This window comes from Strix uralensis, chromosome 21 (assembly GCF_047716275.1).
Source record: "Strix uralensis isolate ZFMK-TIS-50842 chromosome 21, bStrUra1, whole genome shotgun sequence".
In the NCBI taxonomy this organism is placed as follows: Eukaryota; Metazoa; Chordata; class Aves; order Strigiformes; family Strigidae; genus Strix; species Strix uralensis.
The window spans coordinates 8,117,158-8,139,007 of record NC_133992.1 but is presented as its reverse complement, the minus strand read 5'-3'; the positions used below and the strand labels follow the sequence as shown (position 1 = coordinate 8,139,007).

General features: G+C 53.1%; 1 protein-coding gene across 6 annotated transcripts in view; it reads right to left on the bottom strand.

Annotated features, from left to right (window-relative positions):
- The window catches only part of NTNG2 (netrin G2), a 52,559-nt gene that overhangs the window by 23,710 nt on the left and 6,999 nt on the right, over positions 1-21,850 (bottom strand). For all 6 annotated transcript variants that reach the window (XR_012631824.1, XM_074891122.1, XM_074891123.1 and 3 more), the window contains exon 3: positions 4,800-5,443. Coding sequence is in view for 5 of the 6 variants with exons in the window: in XM_074891122.1 (XP_074747223.1) it covers positions 4,800-5,443 (644 nt within the window). In the remaining variant the exon portion in view is untranslated. The remainder of the gene's footprint in view (positions 1-4,799; positions 5,444-21,850) is intronic.

Sequence of the window (21,850 nt, the reverse complement as noted above, 5' to 3'; positions counted from 1 at the left end):
GCTCATCACCAGCAGGATGGACAGACAGACAGACAGAGCATGCACTGGGGCAGGGGAGGACGAAGGTGAGAAATCTTAATAATCAGCCTAAAATTGATTCATTTCTGCTCAATCTGATTTCTCCTAACTGGATCCACATGTCCTGGCCATGGCACATTAACTTCAATTATGGCTTATTAACGTCTCCGTGATGGAGCGTGCCCTGCTGAGCACTGCGGTGACTGACGTTATGAAGGGGAAAAAATTACTCCAAAGAGACACGGTGTGTAATGGAAAGAGAACCAGTGGCTTTCACTGCGCCGGCCGTCAGTCCTGGCAGCCAGGAAAAGCTCATTCACCCATTCCTGAGAAGATGACCGAGCTCATTTCTGCACCGAGGAGAAAACTAAGCTGTGAATAGAGAGATCTGTGGGGAAAAGTCTTTCCGCTTCTCTTCCTCACCCTGCCTGGCACACACACAAGCACACAGGCCAAGGGCTTGCTCGTGTCTATTCCTGTCTTGACTCCTCTGCATCTCCAGTTACTCCTCAGATCAATAGGGACAGGATGGAAGAAGAAAGAAAAAGAAAAGAAAAAGATACCGAGAAGAAAGAGAATAAAAATAAACTGTCAGCTATGAACGGAGAAACGGACCTGGCTGAGGTTATGGGAGGCGGAGATCCAGACGGAGTGGGCAGAGGAGGCCCTGAAGCACCCAGGAAGGATGCAGTGACCCTCAGGATTCACCAGATCCTCTGGAGATCCTGGAAAACTGTTGAACTACCCTGGTCCATCTGACCTACAAGAGGAGAGAAGGCAACAAACTCCTTCCCCTTTTCCCCATGTTCTTTGCTCCGTCTCTTTCTGCTTTTGCCAAAAACTCTGGGAGATTGCGATGAGGGGTTTTCCTTGTTGGGAAGCAGAGGGGTGAAGGATGGGGGCACTTGTATGGGGGCCCAGGAGCACGTGGACTGAGGGGATCAGAGAAACCTCTCTGAGCCCACCAGCTAAGGCTACGGCATGAGAAACCACCCAGGCTCATGATCTGCTCTGAGGGCAAAGCATTTTGCTCTTCCCTTGACTGTGAACATCAAGTGGAGACGAGCTGCCATGCGTCTCAGCGCCCCGTGGACACTGCCAGCTGCCTGCCAAAATCCTGGCACCGTACAGGGACACAGGCGATGCCACGCACTCTGATGGCACGCCCTGCTCCTCCAGTGCCACACGCCACTGCCGCCGGGCACTGCTCCTCCAACCTCCTGGGGCTGCTCACGTCTCTGCTCTCCAGCTGGAATTTTCTGGTTGCTTTTTGCCTTTGAGCCCTCATATCTTCATAATTATCTTCCCTCTCATTTCCCTGAGCTCTGTAGTGGATCCCTAACACCACCCCCTATTTTATCTAGGCACTTTCCTCCTGTTCCTCAAACATGGTTGTTCCCACGTCCTGGAAGAGGCAGCGTGTGTCTGTCCCCAGCCCTGCCTGCCCTGCCTCCCCCCTTCCCCGTGCAGCGCTCCTGTCAGGCTCACATTGATTTCTCCTCTCTTCCTCTCAATAACCCACCTCTTGTTGAGCCATACGCAAGATTTAATTTGGTTTTAGTCCTTGCACTGTAACTGGCTTTGCTTACAGCTGGAATTAGATTGCTTTCCAGCGAAAAAACCTGCTTGCTGGGACTGGAATAATCACAGGAGCAGAGTTAATTCACATGAAGCTTCTCCACCTTATACACCAGTTATCCACAGCTCCTCAGCCTGTCATCCTTCCCTGCCCTGTGCCCATCGGAGCTGGGAAGAGTCAGCCCAGGACAGGCATCACCCTCTTCCCTGCCCAGGATGAGTGTCCTCCTCTCCCGGGACTGGCCCAGCAAGCGGGGACAGCCAGCAAGAACTGAAGCAGTGCAAAGCTGGGGTCTTGCTGTAGCTTAGGACTTGGAGTTTGGGCTGGAAAAGCAGTTTTCAGAGTTTGCTTTGTCCTTGGCCAAGAAAAAGCCGTCTCCTCCCAGAGGCTCTGCTATATCCGAGGAGTTGCTGTCAGGCAGCTTGTGGTGAGCAGAGCCAAGAGGGAAGCAGGGGCAACCAGGAGCCGCTGCTCTGCAGGCAGCCGTGGGCAGCCGTCCACGCAGGCAGCCATCCACGCAGGCAGCCGTCCACGCAGGCAGCCATCCACGCAGGCAGCCATCCACGCAGGCAGCCGTCCACGCAGGCAGCCATCCACACAGGCAGCTGTCCACGCAGGCAGCCATCCACACAGGCAGCCGTCCATGCAGGCAGCCGTCCACGCAGGCAGCTGTCCACGCAGGCAGCCGTCCACGCAGGCAGCTGTCCATGCAGGCAGCCATCCACACAGGCAGCCGTCCACGCAGGCAGCTGTCCATGCAGGCAGCCATCCACACAGGCAGCCGTCCACGCAGGCAGCCATCCACGCAGGCAGCCATCCACGCAGGCAGCTGTCCACGCAGGCAGCCATCCACACAGGCAGCCATCCACGCAGGCAGCCATCCACGCAGGCAGCCGTCCACGCAGGCAGCCATCCACGCAGGCAGCTGTCCGCACAAGCAGCCGTCCTCACAGACACACGTCCACACAGGCAGTCATCCTCACAGGCAGCGCATCAGCTCCAGGGGGAGGCTGCCAGGAATTAGCCAACAAACCTCAACCCATCTCATTCTGGCCCCAGCAAAAAAGCAGCGTTGCAGCTTCCACTGGACATTGGCAGCCTGACCCTCCCTCGCCAGCACCGTCCTCGGGGTGCAGGCGGCTGTGGAATCTCAGATGACTCATAGAAGTTGTGTCCCCCCTCCCTGGGGTGCTTGAAAGGGTTTCCCTCCACTGCCCTAGTTGCCTCTTTTCACAAAGTTTGCAGGGATTTTATCTCTTGAAACAATCTCTGCTACTATCAGATGGTATTAAATTTGGCCAGTGAGTTTGGAAGCTGGTGGGGGACTGGGTGTGGGGGGAGGAAGATGGCTGACAGCCAGCAAAGTGCTGGTTTGTGGAGAATCCCACCAGCTGAAGTCAAAAGTACTGATGCAACATAACGTGCCTGAGGCAGGCAGGAAAGGTAGAGGGCTCTGAGGAAGAAGGCATTCACGGGACACCAAGAGTATTTTAACATGTACCTTAAAGCATCGAATACGCTGAAACTGCTGTAGGTGCAGTAACAAGTCCTGGGTTATCTGCACAGTTATCTCCATGCTTGGAAGCCAAAGGTCATTGCACAAGCATTGACATCAAACACTGACATCAAACATTTAATCCCAATTTACCACTTTCTGAGCTGAAAACTCTGCATCCCTGTTACGGAATCTAACCAGCCCAGCTAACTCGATACACCAGCTCCAACCCTTCTTGCCAGCCATCCCGGTCAGTGTGGGCCTTGGCTGGGAATTGATCCCTGAGGCTTTGCCACTGCTGCCAGTAACATCAAGCATCCCTGCGGGCAGCTCGGCTGCCCAGGGGGAGTGAGGCTGCGGCAGATGAAGCCAGGGCAGCTCTGGCTGTGGTTGAGGTGGAGGGGAAGGCAACACACTGGCTTTTTCTCTCACCTTTGCCTGATTTCCCTCCCTTCCACACTCCTTACTTTGCTATTTTGCCCCATCCTGAGCTGTCCAAGGACTGTGGATATTTAGTACACCTGGCAATACTTCTTACGGGCAGGTGTAAAATGTCTCTCTGCACATATTTATACAGAAGCACATTGCACCGACACCTGAGCGCTCACAGACGTGCGCAGAGGTGCTCTCCCACAGGTCTGCCCGTGTGCCTGAGCTCCCACGGGCTCCTCCCCAACCAACCCCCCAGCTGGCACCCCGACATGCCACCAGCCCAGCAGAGAGCCACAGCTGCTCATCTGACAGGCGACCACACCATGAGAGAGATCTAGCCCCTCTGCCTGCTGCTGCCCTCACTGCTGTCTCCTGCCTGCTCCCGCGGGAGGAAAGGGCTCTCCCATCCCTCGCTGCAGCTTCCTTCCCCTTGGAGCTGGTTCAAAGCCAGCCTCGGTGGCACCTGCAAAACATTTTTGCTTGCAAGTCTCAGAATCAAACAGTTTGGAACCGATACAAACAGCTCCTCTGTCGCTGTGGTGATTCTTGTTAGCACGGGGTGGGTGATGGGGAGATTTTTCCCCTCTCGCCTGTAAGTCTCACACAAGCTGAATCCACAAGCTGGATGGGAAATTAGCCATCTCGGCATTTTTCCACCTTACTTTGCTTTTTCGGTTGATGTCATAACGTAACATATGGCATCGTACAGAGAAATGAAAAACAAAAACCAGGAGAAACAAACCCCCTCCTGCCTTCCCCTGCCCCAGATCTGTTGGGGGGTTTACCTTCATCCCAAACTTTGTCTGCTGGAGCCAGAGCTGCTCCAGAGGTGCAGGACTGACTCGGGATGACCCATCCTGCTTGTACCAGCAGTGAACTGGAGTTTAGTGGGGCGAGCCTCATTCCTCAACCCCCCAGATCCACTAGCATTGCTCCTGAGATTTTTGGCCATGTTTGCACAGCTGGGGACAGGGTATCTGAGAGGGAACTCAGAGCCCAACCGTCCATCCAAGCCATGTCCCAGCTCCCCTGCACCAGCTCCGGGAGCACACAGCCCTTCTCTCAGACACAGCCTTGGAGGTGCCCCAGCCGTTCCCTGCAAGGACACATCTGTTTTATCACTGATGCTGCCCTGCCTGGGGAGAAAGGGTATCAGAGGGAGAAACACTGATAATCTTATCGGTTGACAGAAACGCTGATGGCTTAATTTTCTAGCAGTAACCCTCTTCTCATCCCTCTGAGAAGAGACGCCCAAAGAAATACAGCAGCCGTTACCTGCCGGTGACTTCAATGTTGGAGACAGCATAGAAGTACTTGTACAAGTTCTCCCTCTGTACGTAGGTGCCCCCCAGGGCCGGTCTCAGCAGTCTCATCCGCAGGTCGGTCACAGTAAAGAAGTCTTTGAGCCCTTTGGCGCTCTCCAGACGGGTGTACAAGTTGTCCATGTTCTTGAGGTCAGGGCCAGCAAAGATGGCAAAGCGGTCCCTCACCTCGAACCGGACGGTCTTCTCTTTTTTGGAGCCCGCCCAGCGGGAATACTCCTCTGTGCAGAGGACCCTGTTGGCACTGGTGGTGGAGAGGTCCCGGACCCTCCGTGCTGGCATGCTGAAGGCCTCCATGCAGTCATCTGCGTAATATTGGTACGGGTGCCAAGTCCTCCCGTTGTCCAGCGACTTCTCCAGCATCATGATGGTGGGTCGGCCATACTCAAAGGTTATCACAATGTCATCTGTCAGCTCGATGCTCTTGTTCCAGGACAGCGTGATGTTGGCCAACAGCGGCTCTGGGTACCGGCGCCATGTCACGCTCTGCCAGTACGTGGCCAGCCCTTCATCCTCACTGTCGAACATGAGTTTCGGCGGGTGGGCCAGGTCCGGGTTGGAGGCATCGCACTCATCACTGCACAGGTACGGGTTCTCCTGGAACAACAACAACGGTCACGAGAGAAGAAGGCAATGCCTGGGCATCGCGTGGGCATTGCGTGGGCATCGTGGGCACAAAGCCGAGCTCGCACCACTACTGGACCCTGGTTTTAGCTGCTTGTGTCAAACGTTAACTGCTGGGCTGAACTGGAGTATGCTGGGGGTCTGGCTCTGGATGATGCTGGTTTTGAGCATAAATTTAAGACAGAAATACGTGGTTTTGCCTTTGCTATAAGAATGGCTGAGCTGTTTCCTTTGAAAGGCCCTTCCCTAAAGGGAAATCAATTTGGCACGAGGACAACGTTCATAGAAAGCGCTTTCTCTGAGACAGTCTCTGAGAAACTTTGCTTAAGCTTGGCCAAGTTACAAGCCTAAGGAAAACTGCGTTCACCCCTGCTCCCTAGCAAGAATGGAATGGCTAAAATCCCCAAAGTACATCTGTGCCTCTCATGGCTCCTGGTGCCGAATGGGCAGGGGACACACCGTCCCCCCAGTGCCTCTGAGCATGGCTAGAGGAGGGAAACCCAATTTCCCCAACTCTGAGCTGGGACAGGACTGGGCAGTAGCAGACAGAGCAGAGATTTGGGCTCCCAGTGTCTCCGTTGTCCCCACGACAGCATCCTGGCCTCGGGGACACGCAGAGCAGGTATGCTCGGGATGCACCCGCTCAGTCCGACGCGGTGACCATTGCTGGTCACTCAGTTCAATGTACCCAAACTAACCGGAGGCTGAGCTCACAGGGGATTGGGAAGGGAAGGGGGCAGGCAGCTCTGCGCCCACCCACCAGTGCCCAGAAGGGACCTGGGACCCCCGCAGCCTAAACACTGTCCCCAGCCACTTGCTGCTTCTCCAGGCACCCTTAGCCCGTGGCAAATAGACGGGAACATCAGTTAACGTCTGTCTTTGCAGAAACCGAGTTACGTAGCTGTGCCTGGCAGCCCCACAGCCCATGGGGACAGGCTCTTCCCAAGCCGTGCTGCCTTCCCCAGCTGCAGGCAGGAGATGCAATGGTCCTCACCCAGCCACAGGGACCACAGTGGGAAGGATGGCTCATCCCATCCAGGAGACAATGTCTGCTGCTACTTCTGCTGCATCACTCATTGCCTGCAGGCCTGGGCAATGGGAAAAAAGGTCCAGCCATCCCATTCTGCCCACAATCGACAGTGCATGGCCAAGCTTGCGTGTTTTGCAGGGACACACGCACGCATCCACATGTGCTGAACTGCACTAAGGACACATCGTCAAGGTCACACACCAAATGTTGAAGTTTTGGAGGCGGGCATCAGGGTTAGCTGTGCCAATGGGTTTATTGCTCATCCACACGTGTGTTAAAGCCATCGTTCCTTGCCCTGCAGCCCCTGCCTCCAGGAGCATGTGGGTCAGACCTGCCTCGGGGATGATGTGGGGCTGTGCTACAGTGGGTACCATCTGCAAAAAAAACCTCTGCAACGCACTACAAATCTTTTTTGCATACGAATCATCTCTTTGTTGTCGCTTTACCTCCTTCTCGGACTCAAAATCCAGAGCATCGGGGAGGGAGAGGGATTGGTACGACAGCTGTGGTGGGACCCCCGTCAGGGGGGCAGAGCCACCTGGCAGAGGAGGAGGTGATAAAGCAGCTGGAGCTGCTCAGAGCTGATGGCTGGAGGCGAGGAGCTTGCTGGGGTGTGAGGTCTGGCCCTCCTGAGCGCAGAGGACTTGCAAGGTAAGACAGCTTGGGTTTTGCGGTTTGGTTTGTGAATGCTTTGTGTGTGGTTGGGAGAGTGTGGAAAGGTGCTGCGTGGAGGGAGCAGCATGCTCCTGCCCGGGCTGTGCTGGGGTGCAGGGACCTGATGCTGGTACCTGGGGTCTCAAACAAAGGAGGTGCAGGGCTGGGGTCTGCGCACGCTGGTTGTGTCCCAGGGCTGGGAGAGCCCTGCTGCAAGCGTGGGAACAGGCGGCTCCTGTGTCCACAGCACTGGGGACTGATCCTGCACCATGGGCTTGCTTTGACCTGGGACACCGTTGGGAGTCTAAGTGCTTGTGACGTGCTTTTAGGGTGCCCCATGTACATCCCAGGCAAAGCAGGGGAGGAGATCTGGCTCGTACAAATGGGTGTTCTCAGGTGCAAAGTGGGGCTGTGGGGTTGCACTTTGAATATGGAAACTACTGTGTAACATGAGGTGCTTTGGAAAATCTGGGCTTTGCTACCTCCAGCTGGGCAACCAAAAGTCTTGGGAACTACTCTGAGCTTCTCCACTCCATGTCTGTAAAATGGGCCTCTGGTGCCTCCCCGCAGCTCAGAGACACGCACTGAATGTGAGCAACTGTTTGCACAGTGAGTGGAGGCCATAGGGCTGAGTAGCCTAGAAAAGCTCAGGAGGACATAAATAATTCTGTCTTCTGAGTAGTGTGTGAGTAGCACGCTGTAAATGAGGCAGAAGACTGCTCCACCAGCAGTGGGGATAAAACAAAATAGCGAGCAGCTGATCTGTACGTGAGCACCAGGCTCCTTTGCAGGGGATGCAGCAGCAGCCTTGGGGAGAAAAGGGGACTCCTGTAAATAAAGCATGTGTTGTCGTGCATGTGTGCATGAGGCTGCCGTGGAAAGCAGCAGAAGCCAGTTGATAAAACAGGGTAAAACTCATCCTGCTTTCAACATTGTCTTGCTCTCAGACACATACCTGCCCGACAGTAAAGCCATGAGTGCCGTGCTGGGATTTACTCCCCCTGTTACAGCCTGTTGAGCATCGTGTGGCTTTTGCCATCTCCGTATGTGCTGGGAGGAAGGGCTGCAGCCGGAGCTGCTGAGCTCCGGTGCGGTGCCCATCCCCGGAGCAGGGTGGCTACTAAATGGATGTTTCGGTTGATGTTTTAAAAGCAAATGGCTGGATAGTTTTTATTCTTTTTTACTTGCTTGCAGCTGTGCCAACTGAGCAAGGGAAATCAATGGAGTGTTCAGGCTTGCTCGGGTGGGTGAGGGCACCTGCCCAGGTGCTCCCCATTCCCTTCCCAAAGAGGGGGGGATGCCCTGAGCAAGGGGAGATGCCAGATGGGGTGTGGCAGAGTTCTGAGCCATGCTGGGGGGTCCTCTCCTGCTGTGACATGCTGTTCCGGAGCAGGGATTAAAAAAACCTAAGGTATTGACATATTTAATATGCTCTCCTGACTCGTCACGTTCAGGGGAATTGTTTACCTCTGCTAATGAGACACAGCTTCCTGCCAGGGGATGTAGCTGCCTCTTAGCGCAGCTTTACAGCGGTGGCTGATGGAAAAGGAAGAAAAATCCCCATCAGCTGAAGCACTGGGGGCTCTGAGTACATTTCCTGTGCTGAGGCAACATATTGTGTTGCAGTATGGTCCTACCGCCAATGTGGTCATACAGATGGCTTAATAGGAGGGTCCTGAAAAGACCATCCGGGAGGTCCGTTTTCAGCTCTTGTCTGAAAGAGGGTGCAGCAGTGCAGCATCTCGGTGGGTTCAGGTGGGCAATTGGCTTGAGATGGCAGCAAAAAGTTCTCCAATAAACCCGACTTGTTGCTGAGAGTGGCTCTCTATGAGCAGGAGTCTGCGTGCACAGAGCCGTCCTGGCAAGAATGCTCTTGCCGTGTGGCTTCCTTTCCTTGTGTGTGGCAGCCGTCGAGGCTGCCAAAGTCCTTAAGCTGGTCTAAGATGACTCTCCACTGAGTATTTGCTGCTTGAGTTATCCCCAGAGTGGCCACAGTGGCCAGCTTCACCTTCAGGGCTATGGATGATGCTCCTATCGAGGCTTCCTTAAGCAGTGGCCAAATTACACAAGGGAAGGACTCTGTGACCAAACCACAGTAAGAAAACATTACCCAGACCAGTAAAGGGTGGCCAGGGTGGGAGGTGGGACAGGTTTCCCAGGAGCACTGTGAGGGAAGCAGCCAAGTTTGACAAGTGTGATCCCCCTCCCACTGTCCCGTCTGGAGGGACAGGGCTGGCCAGGCATGTCTCTGGCAGGGGACCTGGCGGGTCAAGAGCAGGGAGAAGCAGAGCCAAAATTCTGCCTGTCCCCCATATGCTCGTCCCAGAGATCAGGGAACGGAGGTGCACAATCTCTGATGGCTCCTGTACAACATCCCAACCTGTAAACATGCTCAGCTCAGCAGGCACCAAGCCCAAAGTCGTCTGTAACCACTCCGATGCTCTGGAGCGGCACATGGCTCGAGAGCTGCAGGGTTGTAACAGGGCAAACGCAAAAATAACCTCTAAGTGACAGTGCTGAAATGTGGGGGAGAGCCTCAAAAGCCACCGAGTGAGTCACATCACTACGGCTTCCTCTGCTAAAATGAAGTGTTCCTTTTTGGTTTTAGGTTTATTGAATTGTTCTTCCTCCATGGGATGCTCAATGCATTTTCTGCTGGTGGGGTGGTTTGAAGTCAGCCGGGAGGGCAGGGGGGAGCGGAAACAGATGGCCATACTTTGGCTGCTCCATTGGTCCGGGTAAGATCAGTTATAGCACTGTTGAAACAATTCCAGGTATTATTTTTGAATCTGGTTTCCTCCTCCAAGCTGTGTGTCCTCCAAAGGATCTGTCCAAAGTCTCAAGATATTTACGTCTTCAATCTAAAAGTCAGAATGCATTAGGCAGGCAAACTTGGTCTCAGTGAGCTTAAAATAAACCAGTTCACTTTGAGTCTCACGCTATTAAATCAGTCGTGAGTGTCCTCATGGCAACTAGATGTTGCCGGTTTCCAGCTCTCCAGCATGCTCTTTTGGTTGTTCATTTCTTGAGGGTGCACTAAAGAGCACTGCAATCTTGCTTAGCCCCAGCTCAGCCCAAAGGGGCAAACTGCAAGAGCCTCGTTGAGGACGTTGTCTTAACAAATGGCATCATAGCGAGATCATGCCTCCATGGGGCAAATCATAGAATGATTTGGTTTGGAAGGGACCTTTAAAGGTCATCTAGTCCAACCCCCTGCAGTGAGCAGGGCCATCTTTGAATAGATCTGGTTGCTCACAGCCCTGTCTAACCTGACCTTGAATGTTTCCAGGGATGGGGCATCTACAGCCTCTCTGGGCAACCTGTGCCAGTGTTTCACCACCCTCATTGTACAGAATTTATTCCTTATATCTACTCTGAATCTACCCTCTTTCAGTTTAAAACCATTACCCCTTGTCCTATTGCAACAGGCCCTGCTAAAAAGTCTGTCCCCATCTTTCTTATAAGCCCCTTTAAGTACTGAAAGGCTGCAATAAGGTCTCCCTGGAGCCTTCTCTTCTCCAGTCTGAACCACTCCAACTCTCTCAGCCTGTCCTCACAGGAGAGGTATTCCAGCCCTCTGATCATTTCTGTGGCCTCCTCTGGACCCAGTCCAACAAATCCATGTCTTTCCTGTGCCAGGGGCCCCAGAGCTGGAAACAACTCCAGGTGGGGTCTCACCAGAGCAGGTCGGAGGGGCAGAATCACCTCCCTCAACCTGGTGGCCACGCTGCTTTTGATGTCGCTTAGGATACGGTTGGCCTTCTGGGCTGCAAGCGCATATTGCCAGCTCACATCCAGCTTTCATCCACCAGTACCCCCAAGTCCTCCTCAGCAGAGCTGCTCTCAATCCCTTCATCCCCCAGCCTGTACTGATACCAGGGTTTGCCCCGACCCAGGTGCAGGACCTTGCACTTGGCCTTGTTGAACCTCTTGAAGTTCACATGGTCCCAGTTCTTGAGCTGGAAATGTGTCCCAGTCCTGGTGACTGCAGACCCAGCCCTTGGGTTTTGCCTCCTCTGGATGCCTGGGGTCAGTGCTGGGTAGAAAGGCTGCAAAAGTGACTTTCTGAAGGTGACATCAGGGACTCGCTTCTTGAGAAGGATTTCTTAAGAAACAAGATAATGGTCTGACAAGGCATGGTGATGGGAATGCAGGATGCTGCAGTGAAGCTGCTCCCCACCTTGCTGGGGAGGGAGGAAAACAGCCACAATAAAAGGCCCCAGTTTTACAAAGTCCAGCTGGTTTCCAGGGCTCTTAATGAGAGCACAAAGTTGTTTTGCTTTTTTTTCCTGGCAGATAATGCCATTTTTAAGCCTCATAGCAAAAAATTATATATTTTTGTAGGTGAAATTACTTGATTAATCATTAAGCTGTTTAATATTTTAAACAAACTAGACATCTGTTGTCAATGGTGAAAGCTGCATGGAAATAAAACTGCAGCTTTTAGGAGATCTCCATGCCAAACGGAAGCTGGAAAGCAATTGCAAACACTAGCTGCACAATGAAGAATAATAATAAAAATAATAATAATATTAAAAGGAAAAAAATACCCAACATTTGAGCGAGGAAAAATAAGTAGATGATGTGAAATTTGGTACTGCTCAGCCAAGGATGCTCATCACGGCTCCCACAACCTGGTGTGATTTGTTTAATGGTGTCTTGGCTCAGGGAGTTGCTTTGCTTTCAGGGGTCTCTTCTGCTTGATGGAACTGTGGTGTTTAAGCCAAGGCCTCTGCTAAAACCCAGGTCACACTGGGACCAACTTGTTTTTAATTACAGCCAGTCTCCTAATAAGAATAATGACAAGGTCTCATCAACTTGGACTAGTTCTGGAAATCCAAATTTTGAATTTTTTTAGTTGGGGGAGGGGGAATCCTTGGATTTTTATAGGAAGGGGAAAAATGTTGAATGTATTTCTCTGGCACAAAGTTCTACGCTGTTGTGTGGATTGCTCTTGGGTCCTTTATTCTGTAGTGGGTTTTTTCCCCAAGAACTGGCTTTCAAACTCAACCAGAAAGCTCTCAGCCCTTGGGTGTTCCCAGGCTCTTCTGCAAGCACTGATGATAGTTGGGACCAGGGACTGTTTGATCACCCCCTCCGTAGCCTGAAGAGCCGGGTCTGGTTCCCTCGACACAGGGAGGAGCTTCCTGCAGTCTCTGAAATGAGAGATCTGCTTAATGAGCAGGCTCCTGGAGCAGCCAGGAGAAGGTCTGGTGCCCACCAAAGGCTGTCCCTCCTGGCCCTCGCAGGGCCGTTAGCAGCAGCTAGCACCTGCCACCGCTGCTGGAGGTGGAGGAGCTGTGGGTGAGGAGGGTTTGCATGGTGCTGCCCCTCTTATCTGTAGGTTTTCATCTAGTTTTCAGGGGGAAAATATCCCCGTGTGGAAGCAGTGTTTTGCTGGCCTGCAAGTCAGGTGGCTGCTGGAGGAATTTCAGTGGGGCAAGAGCACAGAAACCTCCTTCCCTCCTTCTCAGGAGTGCTTGTGGCTGAGGAAACCTCGGTCTGAGCCTCCAGCTCCACCCAGGAGGGGACAATTCCCTCCTTAGCACCTGCCCTGTCAAGCCATGATGCTTAAAGACCTCTCGGTGTGTTCCAAGGCCCTTCTGCTTCTTGCAGGGCACCTACAACCCTGCCTTTGATTTTCCACTTAAAGGTTAGCTGATGAGGTTCACAACGTCCCCACACTGCCTCGCACAGCAACAAAGTCCTTAAGTTGGTATCAAATTTCCTTCAGATCCTGCAAAACAACCACAGCGGCAAAATCCTCGCATGCACCTGATCCCTCCGGCCCTGCTAATGTCCCCGCCATGGACCAGTGCCACCGCGGGTGTCCTGCAGCTTCCCCTTCCCCAAACAACCCATCTGTCACGGAGAGGACTGATGGCCATGGCAGATGGGGGTCCCCAACCTGTGGAGGGGAGCGGGGGCCAGCCTGCTCCACCCCTGCCTCTCCCACGGGTATTCTGGAATACATTTCCCCCTAAGTTTTATCTTCTCCCCCTCTTTCTCCCCATCCAGCACCAAGTTGGATCCGTTTGCTCAGGAGGCTGCAGGATAAAGCTGAAACAATTGTCTCGGCGCGTTTGCTTTCCTGCTCTTTTACGCTCCACTGAGTTCCCCTGATTCACACCAGGATTGAGCTGTGGGGCTTCGCTTCACCTCCATCCCCTGCTCTGGCTCCCCTGGCTGTGTTGGGGCTTCGCAGGGATCTCTGTCCCTGTCCCCATCCTGGCTGGGCTGCGGCACCGGGAAATAACCCACCGAGCAGGGAGGATGTCATCCCTGACCCAGCCCTGGTGACAACAGCCTTTATCCGCCCCACTGATACTGAGTTAAATCTATTTTCTGCAACGCAAATTTTTGACAAGGGTCACACCGAGCAATGTGCATTTGTGGAAACTTCCTTGATTTTTCTTTCCATAACCGCTACAGGATGCGATGCTCTTTCCCAAACAGAATTGCTTTTACCCGGGAGAAAACGCAGGGTCGTCCTAACATCATTATGGGGTATTTTCACTCTTGATGCTTCTGACCTGAGGGTTCAACTGCTCTATCTGGATTTATGAAAAGACAAGGTGATTTTATGATCAAAAATAACATTTGTGGGTAATTAAATCTCATGCTTCAGGGCATAAACCATAACCTGCCAGTGGCCAGGGTGGGACTCCCAGAGAACTGGAAATATTCTCTGACAATTAATTTTCACTCTATTCATGGGCTGGGAGGGATCAGAGGGGTGAAACAACCGTAATTAATTTACAGCGATTATTTCCAACAGCTGGCAAGTGGCATAACTCACAGGCAGAGATGGCTGGGAGCATGCAGATAATTGAGGAGAAATACGAGGCCCCTCTTGAGCCAAACAGTTGCTCACCAGCCCTTCCCTGTGAGCCCGGGTGAAGGTTGGTGCCCTCCTCACTCAATGCACGGACGCAGGGGGACACCAGGAGCCGTGGGGAGGCCACGTGGGGCTGCCTGGCCGGGGTCCTCTCCTCTTGCACTAATTACCCCATCCCCCGGTGCCCAAGTGGGCTTTCCCCGCAGCACGGCTGTGACTCGAACCCAGCGAATGTCTCGGGAACAGCTTTGCCTGCGCCGTTTTGGGATGCCTGCTGGCACACAGGGAGGGGTCCCTGGCGGGGCCAGCACCGCAGCATCGGGCTGCGGAGATGCTGGGGGTGCTCTGAATGCAAAATGAGCCTTTTCAAAATGAAATCTTAATAGCTTTCTTCAAGATGCTATGTTTTCTTCTATTTTTTTAAAAAAATACCACTTTGGTCAAGCTCTATATATTTTAGATAATCCAGAAGCTGTCTAATATGGTAGAAGATACAGTTTTCCCAGGGGCTGCCTGTGTGGCTGCTGCCTGAGAGCCGCTCGGGTGCTCGGGAATGCTTCAGCAAACCCCTTGTCCATACACCCCGCAGCCATCACTCCCTTTTTCATGGTAACCCTCCAAGGAGATTATTTTAAATGACCTGTTCTGGCAAAGTATCTGTGGTTTGGTGAGGGGTTATTTCACAGCTTCACCTCCCAGGGGAAGGGCAGCTCCGGCTGGGAGGCAGCGGGCTTCTGGGCAGGGATCTTGTGGGGATGGGATGGGATGGGATGGGATGGGATGGGATGGGATGGGATGGGATGGGATGGGATGGGATGGGATGCTCAGGGTGGGCTGGTGGGGTGGTTTGCTCACCCATGTGTCCTTCCCTCAATGCCTCTCTCCCCCCAACCATCTGCAAGGGGCTCTTATTAGGGCAGAGACAGCAAAGGGGGAGAAAACCATCCTCGCTAACAAGCTGTTTGCTGTTTATGAGCAGGTAAAGGCAGAGCTGGAATGAATTATTAATAGGGTGGAAATGGGGTCCCTCCACAGATCTGCTGCTAATTCTGGCTCAGCTGAATGTCACTCCCTCCATCTTCCCCCCCAGCCGTGGTCTGGGGGATTGATTGCTCCTCTGCTTCCTGCCCCTTCCCCCCAGATCGGAGGTTGTCCGAGAGCAAGGTCACCCCTCGGCACGGCCGTTAGGACACGCTTTGCCTGCGTGCGGGATTCGGGACAGCGTGAGTCAGCAGAAACTGGCACCACCGGCTTTGTGGCACAGCTTTTAGCAAGTACACGCCGGGACGCGCTCAGTGAGACATTTTGCTTTGCTTTTTGCCTCTTCTGTTTGGCCTGAAGCAGATACTCATTCACTGAACAGCGTGCCGCTCGTTCAAGGCTCTTGGGCTCCCCTGGGCCCGTCTCTCCGCTGGAGAAGAGATTCAACCCGTACTCGCAGCTGCTCTTCCCCTTCCCCCTCCAGCCTGCTTCTGAATTCGAGAAGCATCTCGTTTGTATTTCATCCTAGCTCAGCACTGTGCCCTTCTCTCCACCAGCCGTGGGGAAACATCACAGTGCCAGACAGGGTCAGGTGGTGGCAGTGCCATGTCCTATCTCCAGGTGGGGAAACTGAGGCAGGAAGGGATTTCAGGAGCAGGTCTAGGCTTCACTGGGAGTGTTGAGGGCTCCACCTTTCTGAAGATTGAGCTTCCCCAGGCACCCGCAGCTGGGCAAAGTAGTGGTTCCTTCACTCAGTCTTGACATGAGGGTCAAGGCAAACCATGAGGGTCAAGGAACTCTCAGGTCTCACCCCACGCTGTCTCTGAAACTCGCCCCATGGTCTCCTCAGCACCTCCATGAAAAGGGTCTGAACTGCTCTCTGCACTGTAGATGGTACAACCTCTGCAGGAGGCTGACATCCAGGCAGGACGCGTTCTCTCTGCAAAGGGAGGATCTGGAGGGAGATACTGTCCAGCACACACAAGGACCAACTCAAGTCACCCATCCACCCTTGCAACGCAGGCGGCACTGCTTGTGCCCAGACACAAATCCCTTCATGCCCACTCTGGTTAAGCCAGAAATGGTCAGAAAATCTGGTGACACGATGAATTTTAACCTCCAGACTGAAATCAGCCCCATTCACAGGTGACGTCTCCAAGAAGGGCCTCGAGCACACTGTTTGCAGGGTGACCTCGGGGCAGCACTTCCATTTGCAAAGCCCCAGGATGGCCAGGCAGCAGCTTGGCTTCTACTGCTGGATCCACTGCACAGCCCCTTGTCCCGAAAGACGTGTGTGCAGCCGATTTGTGGGTGACACAAGGGTTAATGCCACCCAGAAAATTCCACTCCTAAGCAGATAATCTTGTCTGTTCTGGGCACACACACACATTGCCCACAGCCCGGCCTCCCATGGAATAATTTTTGAGCAGCTCTTTCTCTGTGAACTGCTAATCCCCCAGTGAGCCGCTCTAACCCCGTCCCTCCTGGTGCCCTGGCCTCACCTCTGCACCCACCTCCCTGCCGGGGCTGCACCCCTGCAACTGCTCCTTTTGCAAGTTTGTAGGTTAAGGGGTGACCTAGAGGCCGAGATCAGAAGCTGATGAACCAGACACCCTTCAGCCAGCAACCACGGGCACGCGTTCAAAGATGCAGGCATTTAATCCCATTGACTGCTTTTTAGTTTGTCTCCAAACCCGGACTTTCTGTACCCAAGAGTTGCAAGCTTTGCTCTTCCCAGGGCACTTCCCTGAAGCTTGTCTACAAATAAGCTGTTTGGATCCTGCCCCTTCCCTTCTCTGCCATATTATTAAACCCTTGCATCTTGCTAAAGAGATGTATCTGTGTCCGCAGCCCCACGCAGCCCCTACCAGCAGGAGCACAACAGCAGCGACCCATGTGCTGGGCTCCGAGTGCATTATTGATTCAGGACTAAGAAAATGCTTAGGAAGTAGGAAAAGTGTCCTGCTCTCTAAAAGCTTGTGCGCCTTGTAAGCTCAATACATGCAGCCTTTGCAGAGAGGCTCGCTACGCCGCTATTAATATTTTATTCTGTAAGAGAGGCCCTGATAGTTTGAATGGGGGAGGGAAGGATGCAGAGGCTGGGGGTGGAGGCTCTGCTGTGGTCCTCAAATGGAGATGCAGCTCTTCCCCAAAGCCTTTATGGGGGGAGCACAGTTGGGTCGTGGATACCCCTGCACCCGCCCCGGCCTCTGATCGGGGCTTCTGTGTCTGCTGCATCAAGCACTCTGCTTTTGCTGTTGCATGAAAAGTATTTGGCTGCTTTATGCTCTGTTTTAGGGGAACAGTTCAGCAGGTGCCTGTTAGTGGCTGGGACCATGATCAGCTCTGGCTGTCCCCGAGGGCAGGACTGCGATCCTCTCCTCTTAGAGAGCTCCCCCAAACCCCCTTAATGGCAGCACCATGGAGCTGAAGCAGCTGACTTGGCCAGGGCATGGGGGCTTATAAACCCTTTGGCTGAGAGTAAAAATCAGTTCAATCTGTGCTAGTTACCCCTTTGGGATATTCCCTCCAAAGCAGACATGGATGTCCTGAGGGCAGGGCTGGACCCAGCGGTGGCAGCATCCACGTGAAGCTCAGTGTTGGGGGAAAGGAGACCCCTTGCCCATGCTGGAACGTGCAGCAAAATGGGTGCTGGTCCTGGGCTACGGGCACCTGGGCGCTGGAGCCACCCGGCACCGCTCATGGATGTGTGACCCTGCAGCCCGCTCCAGCACCCATCACCACGCTGCTCTAATGACACGCTGGTGCTCGCCTGCCCTGCCACTTGTCGGAGGCAGAGGCTGGAGCCACGGTGCCGTGCGTGGAGCTGCTCCAGGGAGGGGAGGCTGCTGCATTAGTGGCTTCTGCACAGATGTGAGCAAGCAGGAGTGGTGGGAGCCAGCTGGGATGAGACCCAACCTGGTGGTTCTGCGTTGCTGCGTGCCTGCGCCCACTCCGCTCCTGGACGAGCAGCCCCGGCCAGTCCCCTCTTGTGGCTGGAGCCTGCTTGGGGACAGCTGACAAATGAAGAAGGCCTCACGGAGCCAAAAGCTGCAGGTCTCCCTAAGCCTGCCTGCTCGTAGCACGGAGCAGCGGTGCAGAGGCACCGGTGCCGAATGCTGGAGCAAGCGCAGGCTGGGGCAGTGGAGCAGGGGGGGTGCGGGGTCAACGCTGCAATGTGGCCCCTCTGTGGGTCCCGGTGACTCTGCCTGAAAGATGGGGGGACTTGTGAGAACCTCATGGGACACGTCTGAGACTGCAGGGGAGGGCACATCTGCCCGGGGCGAAGGCTGGAAGTCCAAACTGCTGTTTGCCAGGGGGTCTTAGCTGGGGCTTTGCAGGCATTAGCTTCTCCCCAGGGACATCTGAATGGTCACCAAGCAGTGCTGTGCAGTTCATGGAGGAAAACTGGTATTTTTCTAGCACTTGAACTGTCTCAGTAACGCCTGGGGCACATTCAGCACTGCAGGCTGGGTGCCCAGGGAGATGGATGCCTTCGAGAGGGGAGCAGCAGCAGCAGCGGTGCTCACACCATCTCGGTGGAGAACTCCTGCTAAGCAGGTCAGCAACAGCCCATGTGCATAACAACTCTGGCAAGTCAGAAATTCGGGCTCTGCTAGCCAAGCATTGCTGAGCTGCTGCTGCTCACGCTTGATGGAGCTCACCATCTAGGTCAGAGGAGGAATTCATTAACCTCGGGGACCCCCCAGCCATCGCTGTGTGGCCACAAGCGCTGTACCCTGCTGAGCTGCTTGTGCCGTGGGCAGGGGGAGCGGCACTGCTTGGGCACGTTTCCATTTTGGTTTCTCCAAAGCCATGGGGTGAACCAGGTGCAGCGCTTGGAAGGTGCCTGTTGAGGACATCAGGATTGTTTGCTCGTCACTGCACTGCCCCAGAGCGTAACCATGGGGGGGAGAGGTGCCCATCCAGTGCCGTACGTGATTTTGCAACCCCACTTCTGCAGTTTGCTGCTTGTCGCTGCTGCCGACGACCCAGCTGTTGCTGCACACGGCGCTGCAGCCAAGCGCTCAGCCCCGCAGCTGCGCCTGGAGCAGAAAGCAAAGCGGTTTGGGTCATTTTGGAGGTGATTTTCAGATGGATCAGTGAACTGGTCCGACCGACCATGGCTTCGCAGCCTGTGTGCTGCCACAGGGTAACAGTGGGGACGCGGCTGTCACTTGTGTGGGACAACGAGCAGGTTGTGGGGCTGGGTCAGCCTAAGCTCCACGCCTCAAAATTCTCATGGTAAAAAGGTTGTTTGGGGTCTGAAACTGTAACTGGGCTCAACTAAGGTTAAAACTGGACTTTCACTTAGGGAAACCCGAGTGTAGAGAGCACTCCTTCCCACTCAAGCAGCCTTTTCTGAAGGGAGAATTCCTTTTAAATTTTAATGGGAAATCGTATCTCTGCTATAGAATACAATACAGATTTTAAAATTAATAAATAGGAAGGACTTCCCTGAATCCCTTAGTCTTGAAAAGTTGCTTATGGAAACCTGTGATACATGGAGTTAGTGTATGAGTGAGTGTAAGAGCTGCTCTCCTGGCTCTGGCCACGCTCCCCAGAAAGTCTTCAGAGTCACTTCTCTCCAGCTTTTCCCATCTGGACACTGTTCCCTTTGAAGAGCAAAGCTTTTCTCAAAAGCATTTATTCTTCCCCATCTCATTCAAGGTGGGGGTAAACTTTCTGCTCACTGTACCAATTAAATCTACTTGACAGCTTGATTTTTATTGCTGCATCTTTTCCATCAGCAAGTGGAAATGATCCTTGTTAGGGGAGCAGCATCCCACTTTACAACAAGATGAATCCCGAACTGGGCATTTAAGGAAATTGCTACAGACTGTGAGGGGAAATCCCGTTTGCTCAGCACTCTCTAATTTAAAGCTGAATTGTATTCTTTCATTTTCTGTAAAGCCTCTGCTTTTATAACACCGAGATCCTGCCGCACTCCAGAGTAGCCTCTGTGGCAGTAGTATGTAATTTGCTGAGCAGCTAATAACATGCAATCCAAGGGTCTGGCCCCAAGGGCAAGGAGCTGCTGATCTTGACTTCAAATAGTGTTGTCTGCAGCAACCCTGATGCTGAGGAGTGATTAAGGGTGGGAACAAAACCGAAAGGCCCCGGCCCTTTCTCCCATGCTCGAAAGCAATGCCACGACGGGTGCAAGGGGTGGATTAGGGAAACTTTCATCCAGATGGAAATGGCAGTTGCCTCTTCCAGGCTTTCCCCAAAGGAAAGGGGAGTATCTTCCAGGTGTTAATTTAATGTACTGGAGGGTTCAAGGGAGAAAGGGGGTTGTTAGCCCGTTACAGATGTGAAAAGAAAGATGGGGCTTTCCATCCCCACAACCCTGACCGAGAGGTCATGGGCAATTTGACAGCAGAGAGTGGATTTCTTGTGCTGCTGACTTTTGGCATAAAGGCAAAATGATTGTTCCCAATGCCATATAGGTCCCATAAGGAAGGGCAGAGGGAGCTCTGACTCTGCTACGGTCAAGGATGGGTTTGCAACCAACAGTGGGTAGTGCTGATTTATACAAGGAGGGAGAACATCCACTTTCCTTGGAAAGGATTTTCCATTTGACTTGTCTACAGGCTTTGCTCAGCCCAAAGTTGCCCTTGAACCCTGGAGCAGTGGCAAGGCTGAGGACTGCTCACGCTTTGCCCCCATTTCTCCTGTCTGAAACAAGGTGCACGGACACATCCCTTGGGCTGGGTGAGCTGGGGAAGGGCTGTGGGTTTTGTCTCTGCTCAGGGTACCAGAAGGGCTGAATCCATCCTTAAACCACCAGATCAAGCTGCATCTTTGAAAATGCTTTTCAAAGAGCATTTCTGAAGCAATTCCATTTTCTTTCTTACTTTAAAAACTTCGACTTTAGTTGTAACCATCCCCAAACTTGCAATCCTTTGTTTGCATTTAAACAGGGGTATGAAGATATGGTTGGGTAGGGTTGTATGTGAGATGGGCTAAGCATGTAGGGAAAAGTGTTTCTGTGCCCAAAAGCTTGTCTGCTTTTTCCAGATTTAGCATCTGGTCTAAAAAGAGAAATGGTTCTTTAGTACAAGCCTTATAACCACATGTCATTCAGAAAAGTTTAGCTAAGAATTAAACTAAACATCACATTTGGCTGAATGTGTGATGAATAAATAAAGCCTTTTCCTTTCATGTACCTGTGCCAAAATCAACAAGCTCTATTAGCTGATGAAACAATGCTGACGCCAAATAAAAATACCCCTGACCCATCAATACGGGCTAAGAGCTCGGCCCTGCATCAAAGAGCGTTGTCTAAACAAGAAATACTGTCTCGACACCTCTGGGGAAAAAGAAAGGGCTCCCATCCTGGCAGCAAGCTGGGCTCCCTGTGCCGCCGGCTGGGTGAGGGAAGCTCTCACTGGGGTGTCAAGGAGCAGCAAAATCATTATGTGATGGCCGCTCTCTCACAGGCAGGCTGCTCCGGACAGCTCTCCTTGCTTTTGCTAGAATAATTTGGAAACCACCTGAGCTGCAAATGTATTTGAAGCAGGGACCGGGGTGTTTGCTTTGGTGTTTGCTTGCTCCCCGTCACCCACCCTGTGTGTAAATTGTCCACAAAACCTGCATATTTTTTTAACTTGTGTGCAAAATGCCGATGCTTGAAAGTGAAATTCTTAAAGGTCCCTGCTCAGTATCAAAGAAGTGCTTCAGCACCTCAGAATATCTCAATACCTGGGAGCACCCTGCCAACTGTGCCATCCTCCTCCTCCGCAGGAGGGTGGGATGGTGAAGTAACGCCACATCTCCCCTCTGCCCCACGCGGCCCGTGCAGCTTTGCTGATCCCCAGCCGTGCCTGTCCTGCAAATCCCTCTCATTTGAAATCTGCATTTAGCTGCTCCGTGC